Source organism: Gossypium hirsutum, chromosome A05 (genome assembly GCF_007990345.1).
Source record: "Gossypium hirsutum isolate 1008001.06 chromosome A05, Gossypium_hirsutum_v2.1, whole genome shotgun sequence".
Taxonomy (NCBI): domain Eukaryota; kingdom Viridiplantae; phylum Streptophyta; class Magnoliopsida; order Malvales; family Malvaceae; genus Gossypium; species Gossypium hirsutum.
Window position 1 is genome coordinate 19,399,558 of NC_053428.1, and position 23,364 is coordinate 19,422,921.

The following is a 23,364-nucleotide window of genomic DNA, read 5'->3' on the forward strand; positions in this document are numbered from 1 at the left end:
AATGAAGCTTAGTAAGTTCAATAGGTTTAACATAAATCTTACCGAACCGAATATAACAAATCAAATTTACAAAATTATTCATGCAATCTTCCTGCCAATCACAACCTTAATTGATGAACTCAAATAAACAATAAATCTTTCAATTTCAATTACATAAGTCACTCACCAAGTCTTATCAAATAAGAGAATTTCTTATGAATATGAGTACATCGTTTTTAGAAGCCCAAAGGCTGAACAGAAGCATATAAGTGCTAAACAGAAACATATAAGGGTTGAACGGAAGCTCATAAGAGCTGAACGGAAACTCATAAGGGTTAAACAAAAGCTCAAAAGAGCTGAACGAAAACTCATATGAGTTAAACATAAGCTCGTGAGAACTAAACGGAAAGTAAACACAAAAGTTCGCAACAAATGCTGAACCTCGGTTTACTTGGGTAATTTTTCGTCAATTTTTCCTTTGTTGTCTTTCGCCACACAACGATTGTACTCAATCTCGCGTTCCATTTAAACCGGATATTAACTTCAAATTTATAATTTAACAATATTCCATTTTTCAACAATATGCTAAATACATAATATCATTCACCAATTCAATATAATTTATAAAATTTAACCATACGAACTTATTGGTTAAATTGTAAAATTTGTAGAAGTTTAGGGACTATTTTTCTAATTTCCCTTTTTCTCGAGTATATATGGGTTCTTAATCTAAAATATAAAATTACTAATTCATTAACATATATTTCAGTTTCAACTCACTTCACAATTAATACCCCTCAATTTTTAAAATTACACAATTACCCTATTTTTTACAACTTTTGCAATTTAGTCCCATTACTAATTTGTCTATCAAATGAACTAATTTTTCTCAATTGATCATTTTTATAAATATTATAGGCTATCTTACAGCCCTTGATACATATAAATTTAATAACAAACCCTAATTCTTTAATTCTTCACAATTTAGTCCTAAAATCAATATCTAATAAAATCGCTTATTAAAATCATCATACAACAAAATTAAAGCTCTAAATCTATGTTATTTCATTAAAAATATCCAGTATTCATCAATGGTAACTTTTAAAATTCTCAATAAAATAAAAAACTAATGAAATAGCTAGTTGGACTTAACTGTAAAAGTTTTAAAAATACAAAAATTACAAGAAAAAGACAATAATTAAACTCACATGAAGCTAAAATATGAAAACCAGCTTTTACAGCTCTTCAATGGTGTTTTTGGACAGAAAATCGATGAAAAAAATGTCTAAAAACTTTTAGGTTTTTCATTTTGATATTTAAATTTCATTTATTTCCCATTTTGCCCTTAAATCACATGATTTTATTATTTTTTCCATACTTATGCCGCCTCATCCATTCCACTTGGTATACTTTTCCTTTTAGTCCTCCCTTATTTACCATTTATGCTATTTAATCACTTTAGCAAGTTTTGCACATTTTTTCAATTTAGTCTTTTTAATTAATTAGCTATCAAAACGTTAAAATTTTCTAACAAAACTTTACTATACCTTAATGACACTCTGTAAATATTTTTGTAAATATTTACGGCTTGGTTTATAGAATCGAGGTCTCGATACCTCGTTTTCTAAACCATTTAACATAATAAATCCTTATAAAACACAAATTACTAATTCAAAAAAATCTTCCTAAAACCGCAATTGACTCGTAAATACTAAATAATAAAATTTACGAGCTTACTCATTGGAATTGGTGACCTCGAATCACCGTTTCTGTTACCACTAAAAATTAGGTTGTTATAATCGTTATTATTTAAACCTCTGATTGAGTCGGTGTCATGAGTAAATTTGAAATCAACTCAGTTAAAGAAATTATGAAAATGTTCTTCTTTTGTATTTAAAATTATATATAGTAGAATTTGAACCCATAAAATTTGAATCAATAAAACTTTAACTTTGCCACTCAACTAATACATAGTCATGAAATTTTTCTATATATTGATAACGTTATCGATTAAGTCGGTGTCACAAGTTAACTGAACATCAATTCAAGATTAATGACAACACTATAATTAACAATTGTAGTGCATTTAATGCTACGTTTGATAGAAGTATTATTTTTTATGCATGTATTAGTATACGAGTTAGCAATAAACTAATTCAATTAGTAATATTTAGCTACTCTGATGACTTATTTTTTAAAAAAATCTTAATTTTACAAGATTTTTTTATTCATTTTGCTAATTTCAAGTTTAAAATTGTACTAATTATTCTCTATTTTATTTCTAACTATTGTAAAATATATGTAATAAATAAGTTTTTTTCCTCATATTATTACACTAGTAACCAGATGAGAATATTCTTAATCTAATGTATTTCATGTTTAAATTTTGTTCTACTCACAATTTAATCTATTTTTTCATTTTAATATTGTACATATTACATGTATTATTATTAATTAGTTTTAAATTATTTGTTTTATTATTTATTATATATTATTTTTAAATATATTTTTATTAAAGGACTTAAATTATTATTGGTTAGACCATACTATTAAGATCCAAAAATTAAGCTTGTTTCTGTTAAAAAAAAAAAGGCTTGTTAAATGTAACCTTATTTTAATTTTTTGATGTGACGGATGATTTTAATCAAATTTACTCAAGTCTTAAATTAGGTACTCTAAAATATGAGATCCCAAACTCTAAAATTAATTAAAGGTAAAGAAAAGGAAAAAAATATTATCCATTAATGCAAAGCATGGCTCCACCTTTGAAACACTTGATTGGCTCAACTCTTACGAAATCTCCCTTTGATCTTTCTAGCAGCCTATCCAAACTAATAGCATATAATGTACTATTTGCCAAACTACGTAAAACAAGTGCCTTTGCTAATTTTAGCCTTATTTAATCTTTGGGTTAGATTTCTTTTAATTTTTCTTTTCCGGTGGAACCCAATTAATTAAAGATTTATTTTTGACCAAAAACTATGGTTGAAAAACATAAAACCTATATTTGTTTTTAATGACTTCTAATATTTTTTTATTAATTTATTGATGATGCATGTTTTTATAATTCATAATAATTTAATTATTTATTTACTTTAAACATAATCAAGCCAATGTCCCTTTTTCTTTTTCAAGCCGACTCTTGACTATGTTTAAAAACCATTATTAAAACTTCTGCTACACCTTGCTTTGCTTTATATTTTGCTATTTTCATGTTAAAACCACGTCATAATTTGTATGAAATAGAGGCGTCACATTATTTTATATCTTTTACGAATTATTTAATATAATTTTAAATTTTTTTATGTGATTGACACATTATTTTGATAATTTTTTTAATAGGAACTCGAAACCTTAAATTTTAATTTGGGGTCTAGGATTTCAAAGTTTAAAGTTTAGGATCTTAAATCAAATGTTATTTAAGATATTGGATGAAAAGTCGAGAGTCCAATATTCAAGTTAAAAGAATTATCAAAATAATAGGTTAATAACATGAAAAAAATACTAATATAACATTAAATAATTTATAAATAATACAAAATAATGTGATGTGTTTATTGCATTCAATTTTTTACCCATAATACCTTCAAAAAGAAAGAAAATAAAATGGAATATCAAACCAAAATTGACTTTCTAAATTAAACACTATTTTTTTCTTATAAATTACAAATAAAAATCTAGTAATGTTTTGAAAGAGAAATTAATAATTGGGTTTTTATGGTTGGTGGCATTTGCAACTTAAAAGAAAGCCAAATGAAATGATTATCCCAAGTTCAATAATTTTGTGGATTATGAACAATTAAAACATGGTCCCACTACATTAAAAAGAATGCAAGTTAAATAATTAAACTTTAATGAAAATCCATCTGGGCCGTCCATGACTTAAACACACGTTGACGTCGCCAATCATACCCAAATTGAGTCAACTTTTTAAGCAAAGGCCGGTGCCTTTTTCTCACTACCTTTTATACGTATCTAAACTTCCTATTTGAACAAAGTTCCTGCATTTGGCACCACACTCCAAATTTCACTTTGGGGCCAGAACCATTTTTTAACCTCAAAAAATCATGTTAAACATTTTCTTTTTTAAAAAATCTAAAGTAGTGTTAAAAGAATATTTTTTTCATTCAAATGCAAAAAATTGAATTTTAAATGTTTTCTACTTTACACTTTTGTGTTGTTGAAAGTGAAATATTTATATTAATTATTTAAAATTATAAATTAACTTATATTTTATGTATTATTATATTTATATTTTTTTAAAATATTTAAACCATAATTAGTAATTAGGCCGGAAAGCTTCTTTTTTTCTTTGGGTGTAAACCCGGCTAGGTTGTGAAGATATTTTTGAAAAAATAAAATAAAAATAAGAGTAAATTATAAAAATAAATACTTTTATTTGCTTTAGATTACATTCTAATAATTTATGTTTGAAATGTTACATTTTAGTCACTTATGTTATTATTTTATTACGAAGTAGTCATTCTACCGTTAAACTCTATTATCTCTATAATGACAGTCTTACGTGGCAGTCGAAATGGGTTTTAAATGCCAACTTGAATATCCTATGTGGCTGTTCAAATTAAATTTATTTAATTAAAAACTTATTTTCATCCCAAACAACTGGACATCTAAGTTGGCATTTAAAATTTATTTGGACTACTACGTAGGACTACTGTTAGGGAGGTAACGTAGTTTAACAGTAAAGTAACTACCTCGTAACAAAATAATAACGTAAGTGACTAAAACGTAACATTTCAAATATAAATAACTCAAATATAATTTAAGATAAATAAAAATAACTATTTTTATAATTTACCCTAAAAATAAATGAATAATGTAGGTACAAGAAAAACGTGTTTGCCCAATATATTCAACGTGGGATTCAACTTTCCGATCATTTCCTAAATAGATTTCATTTTCCCCTCTCTTTTTTTTTTTGTCCGTTACTTCAAATATAATAGTTATAAAAAAAGATATTAAATATAAATTTAAATATTTTTTATTTGATCGCAACAAGCAAACTCCACACATCTGGCGGTTCTCTTGGCCCTCGTTATTATGGGTTGGGTGGCCTTTCAATCTTTGATCTTATTATAAAACAGCATAAAAGGCCATGATAATTCATGAAACAGATCATCAATGCCCTTGAAACAAAATTGCAGAAGAATCAATCAATGTTGAAGCAGATATTAGGGCTTCATAGACATTTGTCGTCCTCAATATACGGTAACGTACGGACTACACCATTATAACAAAACTTATATGAAAAAAAAATAATTTTACGAAATTCCTTCAAAAACATCAAAATATGTTAATTACTATTTTTCTCTAAGGTATTTCACTATACGATACGATACGATACGATACCCATTTCCGTCGACACAAGAAAAATACATTCATATTTTACCAAAAGCTTCAGGAAAAGGAAAGCCATAAAAATCATAATGGTTATTTTGACGAAGAGACGTGAATACTCTCATATGGTACTATACAAAAACGAAAAAGAAAAACACCTGTCTCCGCATTTTCAATATCGGACAAGAATTTTGAGAATAATCACGAGAAAGCCACTTACTTCCGGACCAAAATCTTTCAGGTTTGTCTCATTGTATTGTTCGTCCTTATCTGCACCTTCGCATGCCATTACTGTTAAATCAAATATAAATAAAACAATTACTTTAAAAAGCAGTTTATTTATTTATATTATATTCTCTTTAACTATAATTATAATTATCATCACTCAGTTGTAGAAAACGCACCTTGAATTGGCATGAAAATCCCAAATATCATCATTCGAGGACGGTGAATTTTAGTTTCTCCTTGGGGTATAATGGACTTTTCACTATGAGCCTAAAACAAGGTTTGCAAAAATAATAGTAGTTCTCGAGGAGTGAGGAATGAGTTAAAAAAATTGGCTTTTCTAACAAAACGACAAGCACCGCCTAGTCCCGACTGCTCCCGACAAATGTCAGCAAGCAGGAAAAGTCGACACGTGGACGGTCAGATGAGGAAACGCAGCCAGAACTTGGAGTTGAAGGACAGCTGATATCTTAACTTAACCATGGTTAAATCTGGCGCCGCTTTAACTATTTTTTTAATTTTTTATTTCACTTACATTCAAATTTTCTCTTTCTTTCTCTCTCTTCGTTCTCCTTTTCTGCTTACTGTTTTTTTCTCTCATTTTCTCTTTCTATTTATCTGTATGTATATATAATAGAAATGAAGCCGCCTTATGGGACCTCTCCCCGTGCTCTTCCGGTCTTGACTCAACGACGACTTAGTTGAATCTTGGTGGGTTGGGGGGGGGCTTATTTAGTTTCGTTTTTGTTTTTACTCAGATGAAAGCCATATACTTAAAAACTTTGTCTTTTTCTTTCGAAAAGTGAAAACAGTTTCTTAATCTTTGAAGCCCAAACCATCATTCCCGGTGAATTATTGAATCGAAGCCTGCTGTAAAACTGGGTTTTTCTATTCGTTTTTAGCTGAAAACAAAGGAATTAACAAGAAAAAAAAAGGTTTGTTTGGGGGGTTTTGGACTTAATTAAAGCATGGTAGAGCTCGAAAATTCGTCGGCGATGACTGTTTCTACAGCTTCTGGAGAAGCCACTGCATCTTCTCTAGGTAATCAGATTCAAGACAATCAACTCACAGGCGGAGGACCACCGAAGAAGAAAAGAAATCTTCCAGGGATGCCAGGTGAATTTATAAGAACAGTCAAAAGTCCACCTTTTTCTTTCATCTCAATAATTTTAAATTTTAATTTTCCTGGTTTTATTTATTGTTGTCTGGCAATGTTGAAAATACGATCATCTCTTTTTCTTTTTTGATTCATTTTTCAGATCCAGATGCTGAGGTGATTGCTTTATCTCCCAAAACCCTACTGGCGACCAACCGATTCGTTTGTGAGATCTGCAACAAAGGCTTCCAACGTGATCAAAACCTGCAACTCCACCGACGGGGCCATAACTTACCATGGAAGCTACGCCAAAGGACAAGCAAAGAAATTCGAAAGCGAGTCTACGTGTGCCCCGAGCCGAGTTGCGTCCACCACAACCCTGCTCGAGCCCTCGGTGATCTCACCGGTATCAAGAAACACTTTTGCAGGAAACACGGGGAAAAGAAATGGAAATGCGAGCGGTGTTCTAAAAAGTACGCCGTTCAGTCCGATTGGAAGGCCCACATGAAGACTTGCGGCACCCGAGAATATAAATGCGATTGTGGCACCATCTTTTCTAGGTACGTAATCCAAATTACAATTATTCATCCGTTTTCCGTTCATAATTCAACTCTGTACGTTTTCTTTTCTCTTTTCTGCTTCTGGGTTTTAACTTTGGATGATGCTTTTTTGCTTTTGAAGGAGGGATAGTTTTATAACGCATAGAGCTTTCTGCGATGCGTTAGCTGAGGAAAGTGTGAGGACCCAAACAATAGGTGTTGCTAATCCTGAAGGAAACAAAAACGTGAACGGAAATGGAAGTGGTAACACCACTATGGTTGGAGGAGGAGCTGCAGCAACATTGCCACCACCTCAGCCTTTAACACCGTCTACCACTAGCGCAGTTTCACCGGGTTTATCAATTCAGAGTTCAGGTAAAAAAAATTTAGCATGGGTCTTTCTATGTGTGTGTAAACTGTGTATATATACTTTTATATTGAGGATTCTCCGCTATTTTTGCATTTGTTTATTTAGATATAGGTCAAAGTTAAGATAATCTGAAGGGTGTTTAGCTTTGAAATTGTTTTTTGTTTATGTGAGAGTCCATTCAAATGAAAGTTGTGGTTTCTTTTGTCTGTTATTGTTGTCGTTCTCGTTTGGATATTTAGTCTTAGGGAACCTAACAAATGTGGTAGGTAAAGAGAGAGCGAGAGAGAGAGAGAAGAGGAATAATATTAATAAGAAGAAGAATAAGAGAGAGAGAGAAAGATGTTCACGAGCGAGATAGTTAACAGTGTCTCAATAAGTAAATCTCAATGACCAAAAAGCAAAAAGGGCTGCACTGATCAGTGAAAGAAAGGAAGCCATTATTGCCTTTTGCTTTTGCTTCTCAAAGCTTTTCATGTTTTATAGGGCATACAGAAAAGTCTTCTCCCTTTTAATCACCATGTTTTCATTGTTTTTTTTATTCTTGGGTTTCATCTTTTTGTTCTTTTTCTGCTACCTTAATCTCTTAATCATTGTTTCCTTTGTCAATGGCTTTTACAATCTTATTTTATGTGTATTTGTGGTTACAGAAGTACCAGAAAATCCAATGGGACTTTCACCAGCAGCAGCTACTACAGCAACCACTAATGTTTTCGCTAGCATATTTGCACCCAACTCTCAACCATCCAAAATCTCAGCACCCTCGTCGTTCCTTCAGGCGACGACACCATTGGAGCGCACATCCCTCTCGCTTTCCTCTCCACTCTACCTATCCAACAATGGCTCCTCCATCTTTGCCGGACCTGAAAACGACCATTGCCACTATGCTCCATCTCCCCAGCCAGCAATGTCCGCTACTGCATTGCTACAAAAAGCTGCCCAAATGGGTGCCGCGGCTTCCAACCCTTCATTGCTTCGAGGTCTAGGCTTGGCAGTATCATCAGCTTCCCCTGCTGGTCAAGATCCTAACGTTAAGTCCGAGAGCAATACAGCAACAGCCAGTCTCGGCCTTGGCTTCCCCTCAAACGGAAGTTCTGGGTTAACCAATCCCATTATTGGCTCATCCTCGCTGTTCGGAAACAAGCCTACAACGCTCGATCTTCTTGGCCTCGGCATGGCCGACAGCGGAGCTTCCTCAAGTGGACTATCCGCGTTGCTCACTTCCTTTGGGGGTGGCTTCAATGTAGGAGCGGCAACCGCCACGTCGTACGGAGCAGGAGGGAGTAATAATTCGCCTAGAGAAACCTGGGAAGGTGGAGCTGAAAGAAAACCCAATGGCCCAGCCAATGCCATGCTTTAGAGAAAATGAGATTAGGGTGCTTAGAACCCAAAGAAGGAGATTACAAGTTAGAGTTAGACATTAATTTTGGGTTTCCTTTTGTTAGTACTTGCTTTTAAAGTTAATTTCCTTTTGAGGTAAAACCTGGAAGATATGGGTGGGGAAAAAAGGTTGTACAGGAACTCCTCTAGTTAGCAGCTAGCAAATGTAGCACGAAATATGATGCTACTATATACAGCCTTTTCTTTTTATTTATTTCTTGATTGTTGGCTTCACCTACAAGTTCCAATTTGACTGTCGACTCAGGGTCCAGTTTCCCAAAAATGGACTCAACATAACATTCTTAAAACAATTTGCCAACTTTCGTCGAACCCCAATTTAAGTTCATATATATGACGATGAGATGAGGATGAAGTAAAAGCGTAGGTCAAATGAGGGGGGATGGGTAGTCAATTTCTAAACAGGAGACGGTGGACCCATTGGAGTTTGGAGTTCAGAGATTTCAGAACTGAGGAACCCCATTTAATGACGTGAGTTGGCAAGCCGTAAGTGCATGTGTACGCTGGCAGCTGGGCCCTTGTGGTTTTTATGGATGGTGGGGTTGCGTTTCAAACCATTACGCTTTCAGAAAATATATGCAGAGAGTGGGAAAATTCGACCTGGTCCACCGACTCTAGTATATGATAGATAAATGAGAAACAAATGGTTGTTTCCTCAGCTTCATTGGCTTTTGTTACATGCTGGGTTTCCTTAAAATGGAATTTTGGGGGATGGGGAAAAACCCTCTCTTTTATTTGCCTTTCCCCATGGAATTTTATGGAGTATTTTTTTTTATATTGGTAAGTTTTGATTAGTCAGAGTTTAACACTCCATTAACAAATTACGTACAAGTTCACATTATTGTTATAGTCGTACTTGAATGCTGAACAATCTAAATATAACAATGAACTTAACAGATTAATCTCAAGCTAAGATATTTCCGTTGATCAATAAGCTCATGTTTGGAATAACTTGGCTAATTGGCTATATGATGGTCGTTTGTTTGGGATTTTAATTAATTTTTTACTGCATCACATCAATAATTTAATAATTAAATTTAAACACAGTTTTCATAGTTGTTTGGGAAGCCATGAAAGTGATATTGACACCACCACATTAATTATAATATTGAAATAATCTACATTGTACGAAAGTTGAATAGAGAAATGAATAAATTAATCATAATTATCTTTTTATTTAAAGTCTGTCTAATCTTGGAAAACATAGATAAAATATAAATAAAAAAAAGAATGTGGTAAAAGCGAAGCAAATGGAGTCAAACTTCGAACCCATGCCCTATTCAATCTTGGAAAATGCAGTTGTATGCTGGAATAATATGGCATTATAAGTGTTGATTTGCCAAATAATTCCTTTATAGTTTGGGGAGACTCAGGCGAGAATATGAAAGCTACAAAGTTCATATCTTAGCAGGTGAGGTGAGATTGTAATTGCCACTTTTTCCTACACAGCAGGATCATCATCCATGACACAATAAGACAAGAACCATTTGCAATTTAATAATCTCCATTGTCGACTCTAAATATAATAATGAAGGCCAATCTACAATTTAACAGCCCCCAAGCTCCAAGATCTTTCCCAGCTCAGAGTTTGAAGTATGGATCCTATAACTCTCGTCATCATATCATTAATTTGCATCTCGGTCCTGAAATTTATATACTCCATCATATGGATCCCACGGAGGATCCAAAACCATTTCAAAAGGCAAGGAGTAACAGGGCCTGGCTACCATCCACTCTTTGGGAATTCAGCTGAGATCCTGCGTTTGTTCGAAGAAGCAAAGTTGAAGCCAGCTACAGTTGACCACCACGATATCCTCCACCGAGTGGCTCCTTCTACCATAAGTGTCCCCGTATGTATGGGACGCCGTTTTTGTATTGGTTCGGGTCGAAACCCAGGCTGGGGATTTCGGATCCTGATATGATCAAGGAGGTAGCCATGAGCACGGACGGGTCGTTTGAGAATATGCGGTTTAACCCCATGTCCAAGATGCTCTTCGGACAAGGACTTCTTGGATTGAAAGGTGAAGAATGGGCCATGCATAGGAGGATTGCAAACCAGGCTTTCAAAATGGATAGAGTCAAGGTAAAATAAAACTGTCTCCTTTTGTCCATACATAGTCCTTAATCCATTTGTGGTCCTCAAATTCAATGATTTATAAACAGGTAAGTCGATCTGAGTAAGTTTTTATCCATCTCAAAATGTTTTACAATTTGTTTTTAATTTTTTTAATCATTTCAATTCAAAACAATTTCATGTTTAGTTATTTTAAATAATTTCTTATTAGATAACGTAAGCAAAAATAAATCTGAATCTGAATTATATACTCAATATTAATGTATAAATCAATTTCAGTTGATACAATACATTAACACAGTGCTGGTACTATCTCCCCAATAACTTAAATCTAATTATTTTTGCACAAAACTCTCTTTAACTGCAGGGTTGGGTACCTGAAATTGTAGCTGCAACTACGAAAATGCTCCAGAAATGGGAGGAAAAAAGAGGTGGGAGAAATGAATTCGAAGTGGAAGTGAATAATGAACTTCATGACCTCTCAGCTGATGTTATATCCAGAACAGCATTCGGTAGTAGTTTTGAAGAAGGAAAACGTATCTTTATGTTACAAGAACAGCAGATGGAGTTGTTCGTAATGGCTGCGAGAAGTATCTACATCCCAGGGTTCAGGTAACCTTTTCTTATTTCAGTTTTCGTAAGAAATTAACTAGTTTCTTCATGTAAATATTTATATCGTACTAAAAAGCCTAAGTAATTGTTGTGTAAGGTTTTTGCCTACTAAAAATAATAGAGCGAGGTGGAGACTAGAAAAGGAAACTCGTGAATCCGTAAGGGCACTGATCCGGTCTAACAGCAAGAGAGGAGAAAGCCCTTCAAGTCTGCTTAGTCTTTTGATGTCCTCGTATAAGAATCGGGATGACAAAGAAGAGAGGCTAGAAGAGGAAGAAATTATAAACGAGTGCAAGACCTTTTACTTTGCAGGAAAAGAAACAGCTGCTAATGCTTTATCATGGGCACTTCTCCTTTTGGCATTGAATCCGGAATGGCAAGACAAAGCAAGAGACGAAGTGGTTCGCATATGCGGAACCGATAAGCTTCCGGCTGCAGAGCAATTGAGTGACTTAAAGATTGTAAGTTTTATTATCCATTGATTTCTCAGGTTCCGATTGATTCATGTTGAAGATCAAAGAGATATGATTGCATGAATGATTCTATGAACAGGTGAGCATGGTAATAAATGAAACACTTCGACTATACTCGCCGGGAGTGTCGTTGATAAAGGAAGCACTCAAGGATGTTAAGGTAGGAAGGCTCAATGTTCCTGCAGGTACACAGCTTTATTTGTCACTGAGTGCTGTTCATCGTGACATTGATATATGGGGAGAAGATGCTAACAAATTCAATCCCGCAAGATTTAAAGAACCTCGAAGGCATTTGGCCTCGTTTATTCCATTTGCCTTGGGGCCTAGAAATTGTGTTGGGCAGAATTTAGCGATGGTGGAGATGAAAATAATTCTAGCTATGATAATCAGGCAATACTCGTTGGAAGTGTCGTCAACATATGTTCATGCCCCTATGGTGTTCATCACCCTGCAACCTCAATATGGTGTTCAAATACTCCTAACAAGGATTATGAAATAAAGAATGGGTTTTAGATACTCACAAGGACACTTCTTTATCGATGCAAAGTAGGGTATGCTTTTTAAGGCTCTTGTGACCGTTGACTCGTAGTTGTTACAAGAGATTGACGTAATACTTGTTAAAGTAGCAACACTAGCAATGTATCGTCTGTTGGTCTAGTTAATTGTTTTATGTTGATTTAATAGTTGAGCCTTTATTAAATGTTTAATTTAATCAGTTGTTCCTATTTTTTAATATAATGGTTTGTCATGGGATGTGTCCTTAGTTTTAAGGGTAATGGTTTGTCATTGGATGCAAACCTATATAAAATATTCTGTTGGTTTCAGAAATAATTAATCAGTTCAATTCAGCTTCTTTTGTTCTTATTGTTTTCCTTCATTATCTCTTGCGTGTTCTACAACAGTTTCTTCTGGTTAAGCATAAAAGAGTTTTTTATTTGGTAAAATGATTATCAAAATATAAAAATAAATAAATTATCAAGTATGTTATATTATTAGGTTTGATTCAATTAGATGGATTAACGTAAAATTTTGTTTTTTAGTTCATACAATATAAAATTACTTAAAAAGTAAATTATACCAATTTATCATTATTATAGAATTTGTCTTGTTTTACAAAGTTGATGCAAATGTAAGAAAATTTTATTAAATTATAAAATGAATATCTAATAAATAATCAGTGGTAAAGTTTTGACATTATTGAGAATATAATATTTTTGTTTCAAAATAATCTTTACGCACTAAAAATAGAAATATTATACCGAATGTAGGATGACTTGAACCAAACTCCTCTTGCTCAATCCAAATTGTATTATCCCAACTCTTTAATATCCAGTTTTCTCAATTCATAAGCTAATAGATTTCCTCATCTTCAGTTGTGGTTGAAGGAGCAATTAAAAGAAAATTAGGGTTTCATGTCTTGCATCTTATATGAGTCTTACAATATTAGATCTACACAATAATCCTTCTTTCAACCATTTGATCAAAGCAAGTGACACTCCTTCCACAATGACATTCCCAAATCTCAAGTCTTTTGCAAAGTGAAGTGAGAGCAGACAAACAAGTGCTTTGATGGGTTTGCAATATGTTCCACTTCCATAGGACTTGCTCTCGCGGCCAACACTTCACCCCATTTTGTTGTTGTTGTTGTTTTGAGCTACTATTCTCGCCTTTCCTCTCTTTTTTCTCATCATTGAAGCCACATTTAGGACACTATACATTTTTTATTAAAGGTTAGCAAAATTCGATTCGAAAAATTTGATAAAAAATTTAAATTTTAAATTAAATAGTTCGAGTTATTTGAGTTAATTAAGTTATTTGAATCAACTCGAATAAAAAATTAAGTTTTTTAGTTTAACTCGAATATGAATTACACAATTCGAGTTATTCGGAACTCCGAATAAGAAAAGGCAAAACTATGCCGTTTTGATAAATATTTACTTTTTTAAAAGTTAAAAGTCAAAATCATTAAGCTAAAATGAAAATTACATCGTTTTTACCCATTGAGTTAAAAGGCAAAATCATTATATTATTTATGTAGTTAAATAATCTTATACTTCGTCTATTAGTTAAATAATCTGTCTATGTAAACGCAACATTGAGTATAAATAATAGGATTGCTAACTCGACTTGACTCGAAATTTTTTAACTCGATTCGACTCGACTCGATCAAATATTCACCCCTATTTTTCACCATATGTCTTTTTCAACCAACACATGATTATGCATGGGATTTTTTTGGATATTTTGGCCTCAAATATTTCTTTAATTAGACTAGTTTTTCACTCTAAATATCGTTCTATTAAGTAACTGTTGGTTAGGATTGATGCCAGATATCCACCTATTGAATTATGTACGTATTGATGTATTGTTTCCACTCTCCTTTAATCTCAAATACTACACCAATAAATGAAAGGCTGGTGCCGAGTTTTGAACTTAAAAAAAAACTATATTAGGATGAGTCGTAGATGTTGGGACTTAATTTTGTGGGTCTAATTAAAAATTTCAAAAATTTTAAGAGATTAATGAGAATAATTTTTTAAACAAAAATTGGGTTTAATTAAAATATTTAAAAAATTATAAGACTAATGAGAATTTTTAAAAAAATTTAGAAGAGTTCAATTAAAATTTTCAAAATAATTAAAGAAATATTAAAATTTATCAAAATTTGGAAAGGCCACCTTTTGCCACCGTTACCATCTGCCGCTAATTAGGATAGTATTTTGCCTTCAACACTTTGCTTACAAAGATTGAATATTGGCTAAGCAATAAGACTTCATCCCTGTTTACAAGATAGAGTTGCCCTGGCTTGAAGACTTATCTGAAAAATGAGCTTGACAAAAAAAACAAGACCTATTTAGAAAACAGATCAAGCCTTGAGTAAGGTTTTTTGGTTCGATCCTAGTTTGACTCGAATTTTCAATAAAAAAATCATGTTGTTTTTTTTTTTGTTTTCTCACTTTCTACCACTATTTTACTACAATTTCACTATTATTTTGAGACTATTTTGTTGTTAATATTTGAATATTATATAACATTTGTTTTAAAGTTAATTTTGCTATTATTTTAGAGACATTTGCTTATTAAGTTGTGTTTATCTTAGTGTTATTCAAGTATAAAGACTTTTTAAAAATTTATTTTTAATTTGTTGAAAAATATTTATTTTAATATTTTTAGTGCATTTAGTGTATTATATTTTTAATTTTTTTCATATAAATTTTAAAAAATTAATATAAGTGAGGTTGGGCCCAAATTTTTAGTATTTTAATGCCTAAAATTTTGTTAGAGGTGGGGCTGGAACAACTTTATTACAAGGTAGGGTTGGGTTAATTGTTAACTTTTGTTTGAACTGGTGTCCCTTTACCTTTAGATATACAAAAACAAATGGAATTTTATTTTTTATTTTATTCATAATAAGTTTAATTTTTTTATGATATAAAAAATATTTTATATTTTAAATAGTAAAAATACTTTAAAATTCTATATAAAAGATTTTTTAAAAATTACTATATAAAAATTTTTTACTTAGAAAATTATCTTTGATTAAAAAATCAAATAAAAACAAATCGAATTATTATTAACAGTTAAAGAAATTTAAAAAATTCAACCAACTTGAGCACGCGGATAACAAATGCATCTAATTTTTATATATTTTTTATGTTCGTTTTATAGTCATGTTCGGAGTTTGTGGTTGTTCCTCCCAACAATATTATTTCTAAGATTCATCCCTTATTCTCCATTGATAATGCAATGTACATTATTTTTTGATAAAATTTAATTATCAATACAAGATAAAACAACAAACTATAACCTAAAACTCAAATTAAACCATATATACCCTTGATAAAAACAAATCATTTCAACTTACATACCACAAACAAATAACCCATATAGCTCGAATCCATTATAGAATGAACACCCCTAACAAATATAACAATCACTAAGCCGTATATCAAATATAAAATAATGAAAGAAAAGAGCGGGAAACTAGGGATCGTGTGATCAATTTCCAAATGATCACTTGTATATGGGAAAACTTGGGGCCGAATATGATGCTTACAAGCCAATAAACGTTTGCAATTTAATAATCTACAAGTAGACTATGTAAGTCCAACAGTTGTTGAAAAGCAGGCATTACTTTACAGAATTAAAAATATAATTTAGATATTCAACGCTCCATGTGACTTATCACCATTAACAGCTCTCTCCCTCATCTTTCCCAACTTACGCCACACTCTTTAGAGATACTATAAGATTATTGAAGTATGAATCATTTAACTCTCCTTTTCATATCGTTTCTTTGCATCTGTGTCTTGAAATTTGTCTACTCCATCATATGGATCCCGTGGAGGATCCAAAACCATTTCCAGAAACAAGGAGTAAGGGGCCCTGGCTACCGTCCAATCTTTGGGAACTCAGCTGAGATCCAACGTCTGTATAAAGAAGCTAAGTTGAAGCCAGCTTCAGTTGACCACCACGATGTCCTCCACCGCGTGGCTCCGCTCTATCACAGGTGGTCCGGCATGTATGGGACGCCGTTTCTGTATTGGTTCGGGTCAAAACCCAGGCTGGGAATTTCGGATCCTGATATGATCAAGGAGGTTACCATGAACACAACCGGGTCGTTTGATAAGCTCGGGTTTAACCCCATGTCCAGGATGCTCTTCGGACAGGGACTCGTTGGTTTGAAAGGTGAAGAATGGGCCCTTCATAGGAGGATTGCAAATCAAGCCTTCAACATGGAAAGAGTTAAGGTAAAATTCCTTTGTTCATACTACTTGTGTTTTTTAATAAAAAAATTATGGGCTCAAATTCAATGATTTATCAGCTCAGTGAAAGTTTTCTATCTTGTTTTAATTAAAGGGTTATCTAAACTGTACCCTTTTTATGGCCGAGACAGAGTATCTATGGTACAGTTTAGTCGTGGGCCTTGTATCTCACTTCACTTGATTGTATCTGTCTTGAAATCATAAACTGTACCCTCCAGTTGGGTTGGTGCTGATGGTAACAAGCCTAAGTCTGGCCCAAGGGCTTACGTGATGCATACAAGTTACAGACATTGACATGAAAAAAATTGTGAATGTAAAAACCTAGTGTAGTGGAATTCTACAACATCCTTAAAAAGGGGGTGAAAATCTTGATTATCAATGCATGTAACTCAAACTAACACTATTTTTGAACAAAACTCCTTTTAACTGCAGGGTTGGGTACCCGAAATTGTAGCTGCTACTACGAAAATGCTTGAAGAATGGGAGGAAGAAAGAGGTGGGAGACATGAATTCGAATTGGAAGTGAACAAAGAACTTCATAACCTCTCAGCTGATGTTATATCCAGAACAGCATTCGGTAGCAGTTTTGAAGAAGGAAAACGTATCTTTATGCTACAAGAACAGCAGATGGAGTTATTTTCAAAGGCGATAAGAAGTATCTATATCCCAGGGTTCAGGTAACCTTTTCTTATTTCAGTTTTCGTAAGAAATTAACTAGTTTCTTCATGTAAATATTTATATTGTACTAAAAAGCTTAAGTAATTGTTGTGCAAGGTTTTTGCCTACTAAAAATAATAGAGCGAGGTGGAGACTAGAAAATGAAACTCGTGAATCTGTAAGGGCACTGATCCGGTCTAACAGCAAGAGAGGAGAAAACTCTTCAAGCCTACTCAGTCTTTTGATGTCTTCATATAGGAATCAGGATGATAAAGAAGAGAGGTTAGAAGAGGAAGAAATTATAAACGAATGCAAGACCTTTTATTTTGCAGGGAAAGAAACAGCTGCTAATGCTTTATCATGGGCACTTCTGCTTTTGGCATTGAATCCGGAATGGCAAGATAAAGCAAGAGACGAAGTGCTTGGCATATGTGGAACCGATATGCTTCCAGCTGTAGAGCATTTGAGTGACTTAAAAATTGTAAGTTCTATCAATTGATTTCTCAGGTTCTGGTCGATTCATGTTTAAGAGATGTAATTGCATAAACGATTCAATGAACAGGTGAGCATGATAGTCAACGAAACACTTCGGCTATACTCTCCAGCAGTGATGTTGATGAGGGAAGCAATCAAGGATTTTAAGCTAGGAAAGCTTGATGTTCCTGCAGGTACACAGCTTTATTTGGCACTGAGTGCTGTTCATCGTGACACTGATATATGGGGAGAAGATGCTAACAAATTCAAGCCCTCAAGATTCAAAGAACCACGAAAGCACTTAGCCTCGTTCATTCCATTTGGCTTGGGATCTAGAATTTGTGTTGGGCAGAATTTAGCCATGGCGGAGATGAAAATAGTTCTAGCCATGATTATCCGGCAATACTCATTGGCAGTGTCTTCAACGTATGTTCATGCTCCTATGTTGTTCATCACCTTGCAGCCTCAGTATGGTATTCAGATACGCTTGACAAGGATTATGAAATAAAGAGCTCTTCTTTATCGATGTAAAATAGATGCAAAAGATGGTATATATGGTTTCAAGGCTTTTGTGAACACTGACTCGTTGTTGTTATGTGAGATTGATGTAGCGTTTCCTTAAATGGGAATTCCAGCAAAAAAAAAAACCACTCCAATTTTGTCTCCCAAGTATGAAGCCACCATTGTTGTAGTTGAATGCTGAATAATCCAAATACAACATCAAGAAAAGAAGAAATTTATAGAAAATTAAATGAAAACTTACGCCTAAAAAATTAGAATGAAATAACAAATTTTAATTGTTATTTTTCTCTAGTACTTTCTATCACATCAGTATTATGTTCGATACGTACAAGACATGGACGATGGGATACGTAATTCATCCAAATTCATGTCTAATAATAGAAGTTCAAAAAAAAAAAATAGTCCATTTATCTTCCTCCGACCCATTTGGTATTTGGATGATTCAAGTAAACATGACAAAAGACAATTCTATCCTCGTCGAGATCCCGAATATAATCGAAGCCATCGAGTCAAATCCGTCAATACGTACGCAATTAGTTGGTCAACATTAAAAATCTACTCTTATCCTAAAAAGGAATAAGGGAATTTGGCGGCTTTTGATTCCCACTTTACCTCCCGAAAATATTTTTAGGGTTTCATTGACGTAGCTCCCCGCCAACTCAGAACACTCTCGACTTCTATTTTGGATTTCGTTAAGTGAACTCCACATCCACAACAGAACCGGTTTCCGGCCCTTCCCTCCAAACAACCGGTTCATTCTAGTTTCCCAGAACTTTTGGGGATTCGGGACTTTGATTTTATATGCTTGGCTTTGATGCCTTTTTAGAGGTGAGTTTCGCGCCTGTTAATTTAACTTTCATTTTTAGAGCGTAGACTTCTGAAATTTTCGGTTTGACGGAATTTATGATTTTTTTCTCCTTTTGTCTGTTAGATAGTTATGTTAACCAACTGATTTGGATTTATCATCTGGGTAGGTTTTGATTCCTTTCTTTGGCTGATTTAGGTTACGTATCAATTTTGAATTTAAATTAAGCTTTGGTAATCTTTGCTCTACGTACTTTCCTATGTTCTGTATAATTGATATTTGCAGTATTACCGTTCAACATCTTGTTTCTTGTCTATTTTTGTTTCTGTTTATCTAGTTTGATTGTTAACTTGTTATCGGCCGACACTTCTCTTTTCAGGTTTCGTAATTCCTGCTATTTTTCAAAGGGAGAGCAAGGATTATCTATGGTCTAGATGTGTCAAAAAAGTTTGGAGATTTTTTCTTCATATGGTATTGACTTTTGCGTTCTCTGTAAAATAGACGGTTTGAAGCAAATTTGCTTTGCCTAAGAAGATAGGATGCCATCTGCTTTGTTTTTGAAACTGAGTACGGTTCGGAATGGAATCCAGAGAACGGAATGCAAGCTACAAGATTCACTTGAAATTCTGATTGGAAAAGGGAAGCTAGGGTTTAGAAATTACAGGTTTTTTCATTCTTCAAGACTCTCAGGACATGCTGATTTGCAAGGATTTTTGCCAAGTGGGACAGTTTTGGCTGCATGCTCAGATTCTCTATCAGTTAATCGTGGAAGGAACATTTCTGCTGTGGGCGCATTTTCTCGAACTGTTTCTGTTCCATCTGTTTCAGGCCCTGCCTTCCAGGTTTGTAGGTATCATATTGATTGTGCACTTGTTGACTCCAGCCAAATAGCACCACCTGTGAGCAAATGTCAGAGTAGTCCTATGGCTGTTTCTAGTTGTGGAGTTGTAATTGGTGGATTTGTTGATTCATTGAAGTTAAAGCATGGGCACCTTTCATCGTCTGCAAGTAGTGCTGATATATTTTATGGCAACAGAAGCATACATCCTAGAATAAGTTTGAAAAGTCTTGAGAAACCTAACAATTATGCAATCTATGGACAGTTCTTGCATGGTATTGGAAAAAGATGGTGCAACTGTAATCTTTCCTCAGGGTCAGGTTCAAGGGCTTTCCATGGTTCATTGCCTTCTTGTTTATCAGCTGGGACAGCCCGTGATGTTTCCTTTGATAATTCTGGAGGTGAAGAACAGGTTCCCAGTTCAGAAGAGTATGATCTCTGTGCAGTTTTGAATTTCCTCTTACTAAATCTTACAATATTTTTTAAGCAATTTATATTTATACTGTGCTTGACAATCATGACAGGAAGATTTCTGCTGGCAAAACTCTGAAGCTGCTCTCAGGTTCTTGCTATCTTCCCCATCCTGATAAAGAAGATACTGGAGGAGAGGATGCTCATTTCATATGCGCGGATGAACAAGCAATAGGTTTAGCGGATGGAGTTGGTGGCTGGGCTGATCTGGGTATTGATGCAGGTCAGTTTTCTAGGGAGCTCATGTCTAAATCTGTATCTGCTATCCAAGAGGAGCCTAAGGGTTCAATCAACCCTGCAAGAGTCTTAGAGAAAGCTCACTCTAGCACAAAGGCAAAAGGCTCCTCAACAGCATGTGTCATAGCACTTGGAGACCAGGTAAGCCATTTCTATTCTATGGTTGCCTATCTTGTACCGTTTTCTTATTCCAACATGAGTAACTTTTGCATGAGATAGTTGTTTTGAACACAAGCTCTCTCATCTAAACCAATAATCTGCTTTATGAACTAAAAATTAGTGACTACAATGGACATCTTTGTATGAAAGTTTCTGTAAGGGATTCCATCCACATAATGGCAATTCATAGAAACTTTCCATAGCATATGACCTTAGTAGGGGGTAAAATCTTTGTTAATGAGGCAAAACTTGAAATGATGAAGAGTGGGGTCTGAGAATTGAGGCTTTGTTGTTACTCTACATTTCTCTTCGAGCAAAACTGCTTAAGTTACCCTTTTTTATTTTCTTGGAATAAATGGATGAAGTTGCTCGCTGGATAGTATATTCAATTTTTTGGGTTTTCCCTGCAGGGACTTCATGCTATAAACTTGGGGGACAGTGGTTTTATGGTGGTTCGGGATGGATGTACTATATTTAGATCCCCTGTTCAGCAGCATGATTTTAACTTCACATATCAACTTGAGAGTGGAAATAATGCTGATTTACCTAGCTCCGGTCAGGTAGTTATACAAGTTCCTCTTGTGCTCATATTCTGGGAAAAGATAACTTCTTGCAACTCTTGAAGTAATAAATGTTGATTGTGTAGTCTTATGAGAAAAACGTCTACGTTTGATGGATGTTTGCTTTGGTGGACCTGACATGTTAGATGTTGTGTTTGCTGAATGTTTACTGTGGTTAATAGCTTAAATATCTAAATGTTAGAGGATACCGTTTTATTCTCGAGAACTGATAGTTATCTAAATTATTTATTAAGCATTGGTTTACCAATTTTGATTCGTGTTTCATCTTTTACACCTTATACTTTCCCTTTTTCTGTCTTGAACAATAAATTTTCTGGCTTGGTTATTGCATGTGAGGCTTTCAATGATTTGATTGATTATGAAATATCTGAACAATCTAAATTGTCTGCTCAAATCAGATCTTTGCAGTTCCCGTTGCTCCAGGAGATGTTATCATTGCTGGCACAGATGGACTGTTTGATAACTTGTACAATAATGAAATTACTGCGGTGGTGGTTCATGCACTGAGAGCTGGTTTTGGGCCTGAAGTGACTGCTCAGAAGATAGCAGCATTGGCACGAGAACGAGCACAGGCTAGAGATAGACAAACTCCTTTCTCAACTGCTGCTCAAGATGCTGGGTTCCGTTACTATGGTGGAAAACTTGATGACATAACTGTTGTTGTATCATATGTTACTAGCTCTGATGAAGTATGTTTCTTTCTCTCATGCATTTGATCTTAAATTCTTTTATCCCATTTTAGGGGAGTCAAAATACAAAGAGAAATGAATATAAGGTTAAAATTTTTGTTGCGTTTGAGAGTTTCTAATAAAAACTCTTTTTTTTTTCCTGGTAAAAACATGTTTGCATGCTCTTCTTTCCTAACACATGATTTGACTGTTCCTTTCAAATTGCTGGATTTCGTTTAATGTTTGTCATTAATAGAGTTTATTATTTTTGTTTACCTAATTACCCTTGCTTTTTAGGCTTCAAGCAAAAAGAGTTGAATTCTGAGCAGTTGCCTTCCGGTTGACCTACATGGAAATGAACATCGGGAGTGACACCATTTACTCAGGTATTCATAAAAAATTACTGCCAAGTTTTTTTCCCGGAGTACTGCCAAATATTTTGGTTTCGGAGGAAAAAGAGAATTCCTCTTGTTGTGCTAATAAGTATCATTGATACATAAGCATTAAAATTAGATGTGATAAATAATCTGACATTTGTATTTGTTAATTATCATTTCGTTACATTGTATCCATTGTAGTTACTTGAAAATGCAAATAATACATGTTTTCTTTTCTTCTTGCGAGAACAAGGCTTGATGAGGATTTGGAGCTTTTGTAGCCAGGAAACTTGAGTTGGCTGGCTTGATTTGTGGCTATCCAGTTGTCTTTTGTTTGATTTGGTTTTTTGTCACTGATTCCTTTTATGTTCGTGGAGTAAAGTGAGATGATATGCTCTCCATGTTCAACACCTGTCATTATTGTAATTAATAATAAATAATACACTAATATCATTCCGTTAGTATACGAAATCCTCAGTAAACAAAGGACTCTTCTGTTCATTTGAAAGATTGAATGACTTGCCATACAACGTTGGATAATTTCTTTCTATCGCCAAAGCAGTTTGAATATTTGATCCCATCTCTTCTCAATGATCAATAGAATGCTGGTGAAGCACTGAATCAAGCAAGCCTCCTCAATGTATGTTCTCCGCTGTATGAAAATCAAAACTGCTCATGGAAGGTAGAT

The 23,364-nt window shown here is 33.9% G+C and overlaps 3 protein-coding genes and 1 pseudogene across 4 annotated transcripts; all 4 read left to right on the forward strand.

Annotated features, from left to right (window-relative positions):
• Positions 1-6,096: 6,096 nt before the first annotated feature.
• On the forward strand, positions 6,097-9,158 carry LOC107960404 (zinc finger protein GAI-ASSOCIATED FACTOR 1). The gene is made up of 4 exons (XM_016896744.2): positions 6,097-6,678; positions 6,822-7,218; positions 7,340-7,572; positions 8,215-9,158. The coding sequence occupies exons 1-4, from the start codon at positions 6,531-6,533 to the stop codon at positions 8,922-8,924; spliced, it is 1,488 nt and encodes a 495-aa protein (XP_016752233.1). The 5' UTR covers positions 6,097-6,530; the 3' UTR covers positions 8,925-9,158.
• Positions 9,159-10,203: 1,045 nt separating this feature from the next.
• Positions 10,204-12,969, forward strand: LOC107960403 (cytochrome P450 734A1-like; annotated as a pseudogene).
• Positions 12,970-16,245: 3,276 nt separating this feature from the next.
• LOC107960402 (cytochrome P450 734A1) lies at positions 16,246-18,682 on the forward strand. The gene is made up of 4 exons (XM_016896742.2): positions 16,246-16,872; positions 17,320-17,564; positions 17,662-18,025; positions 18,107-18,682. Exons 1-4 carry the CDS (start codon positions 16,384-16,386, stop codon positions 18,524-18,526), a joined length of 1,518 nt encoding a protein of 505 aa, XP_016752231.1. The 5' UTR covers positions 16,246-16,383; the 3' UTR covers positions 18,527-18,682.
• Positions 18,683-19,065: 383 nt separating this feature from the next.
• On the forward strand, positions 19,066-23,177 carry LOC107960399 (probable protein phosphatase 2C 55). 2 transcript variants are annotated; one of them, XM_016896737.2, is made up of 7 exons: positions 19,066-19,368; positions 19,725-20,612; positions 20,708-21,032; positions 21,461-21,610; positions 22,030-22,320; positions 22,597-22,685; positions 22,924-23,177. In XM_016896737.2, exons 2-6 carry the CDS (start codon positions 19,885-19,887, stop codon positions 22,615-22,617), a joined length of 1,515 nt encoding a protein of 504 aa, XP_016752226.1. In that variant the 5' UTR covers positions 19,066-19,368; positions 19,725-19,884; the 3' UTR covers positions 22,618-22,685; positions 22,924-23,177. The 2 variants fall into 2 exon arrangements, with proteins under 2 accessions (XP_016752226.1, XP_016752225.1); XM_016896736.2 differs by having other exon boundaries at positions 22,930-23,177.
• Positions 23,178-23,364: the final 187 nt, after the last annotated feature.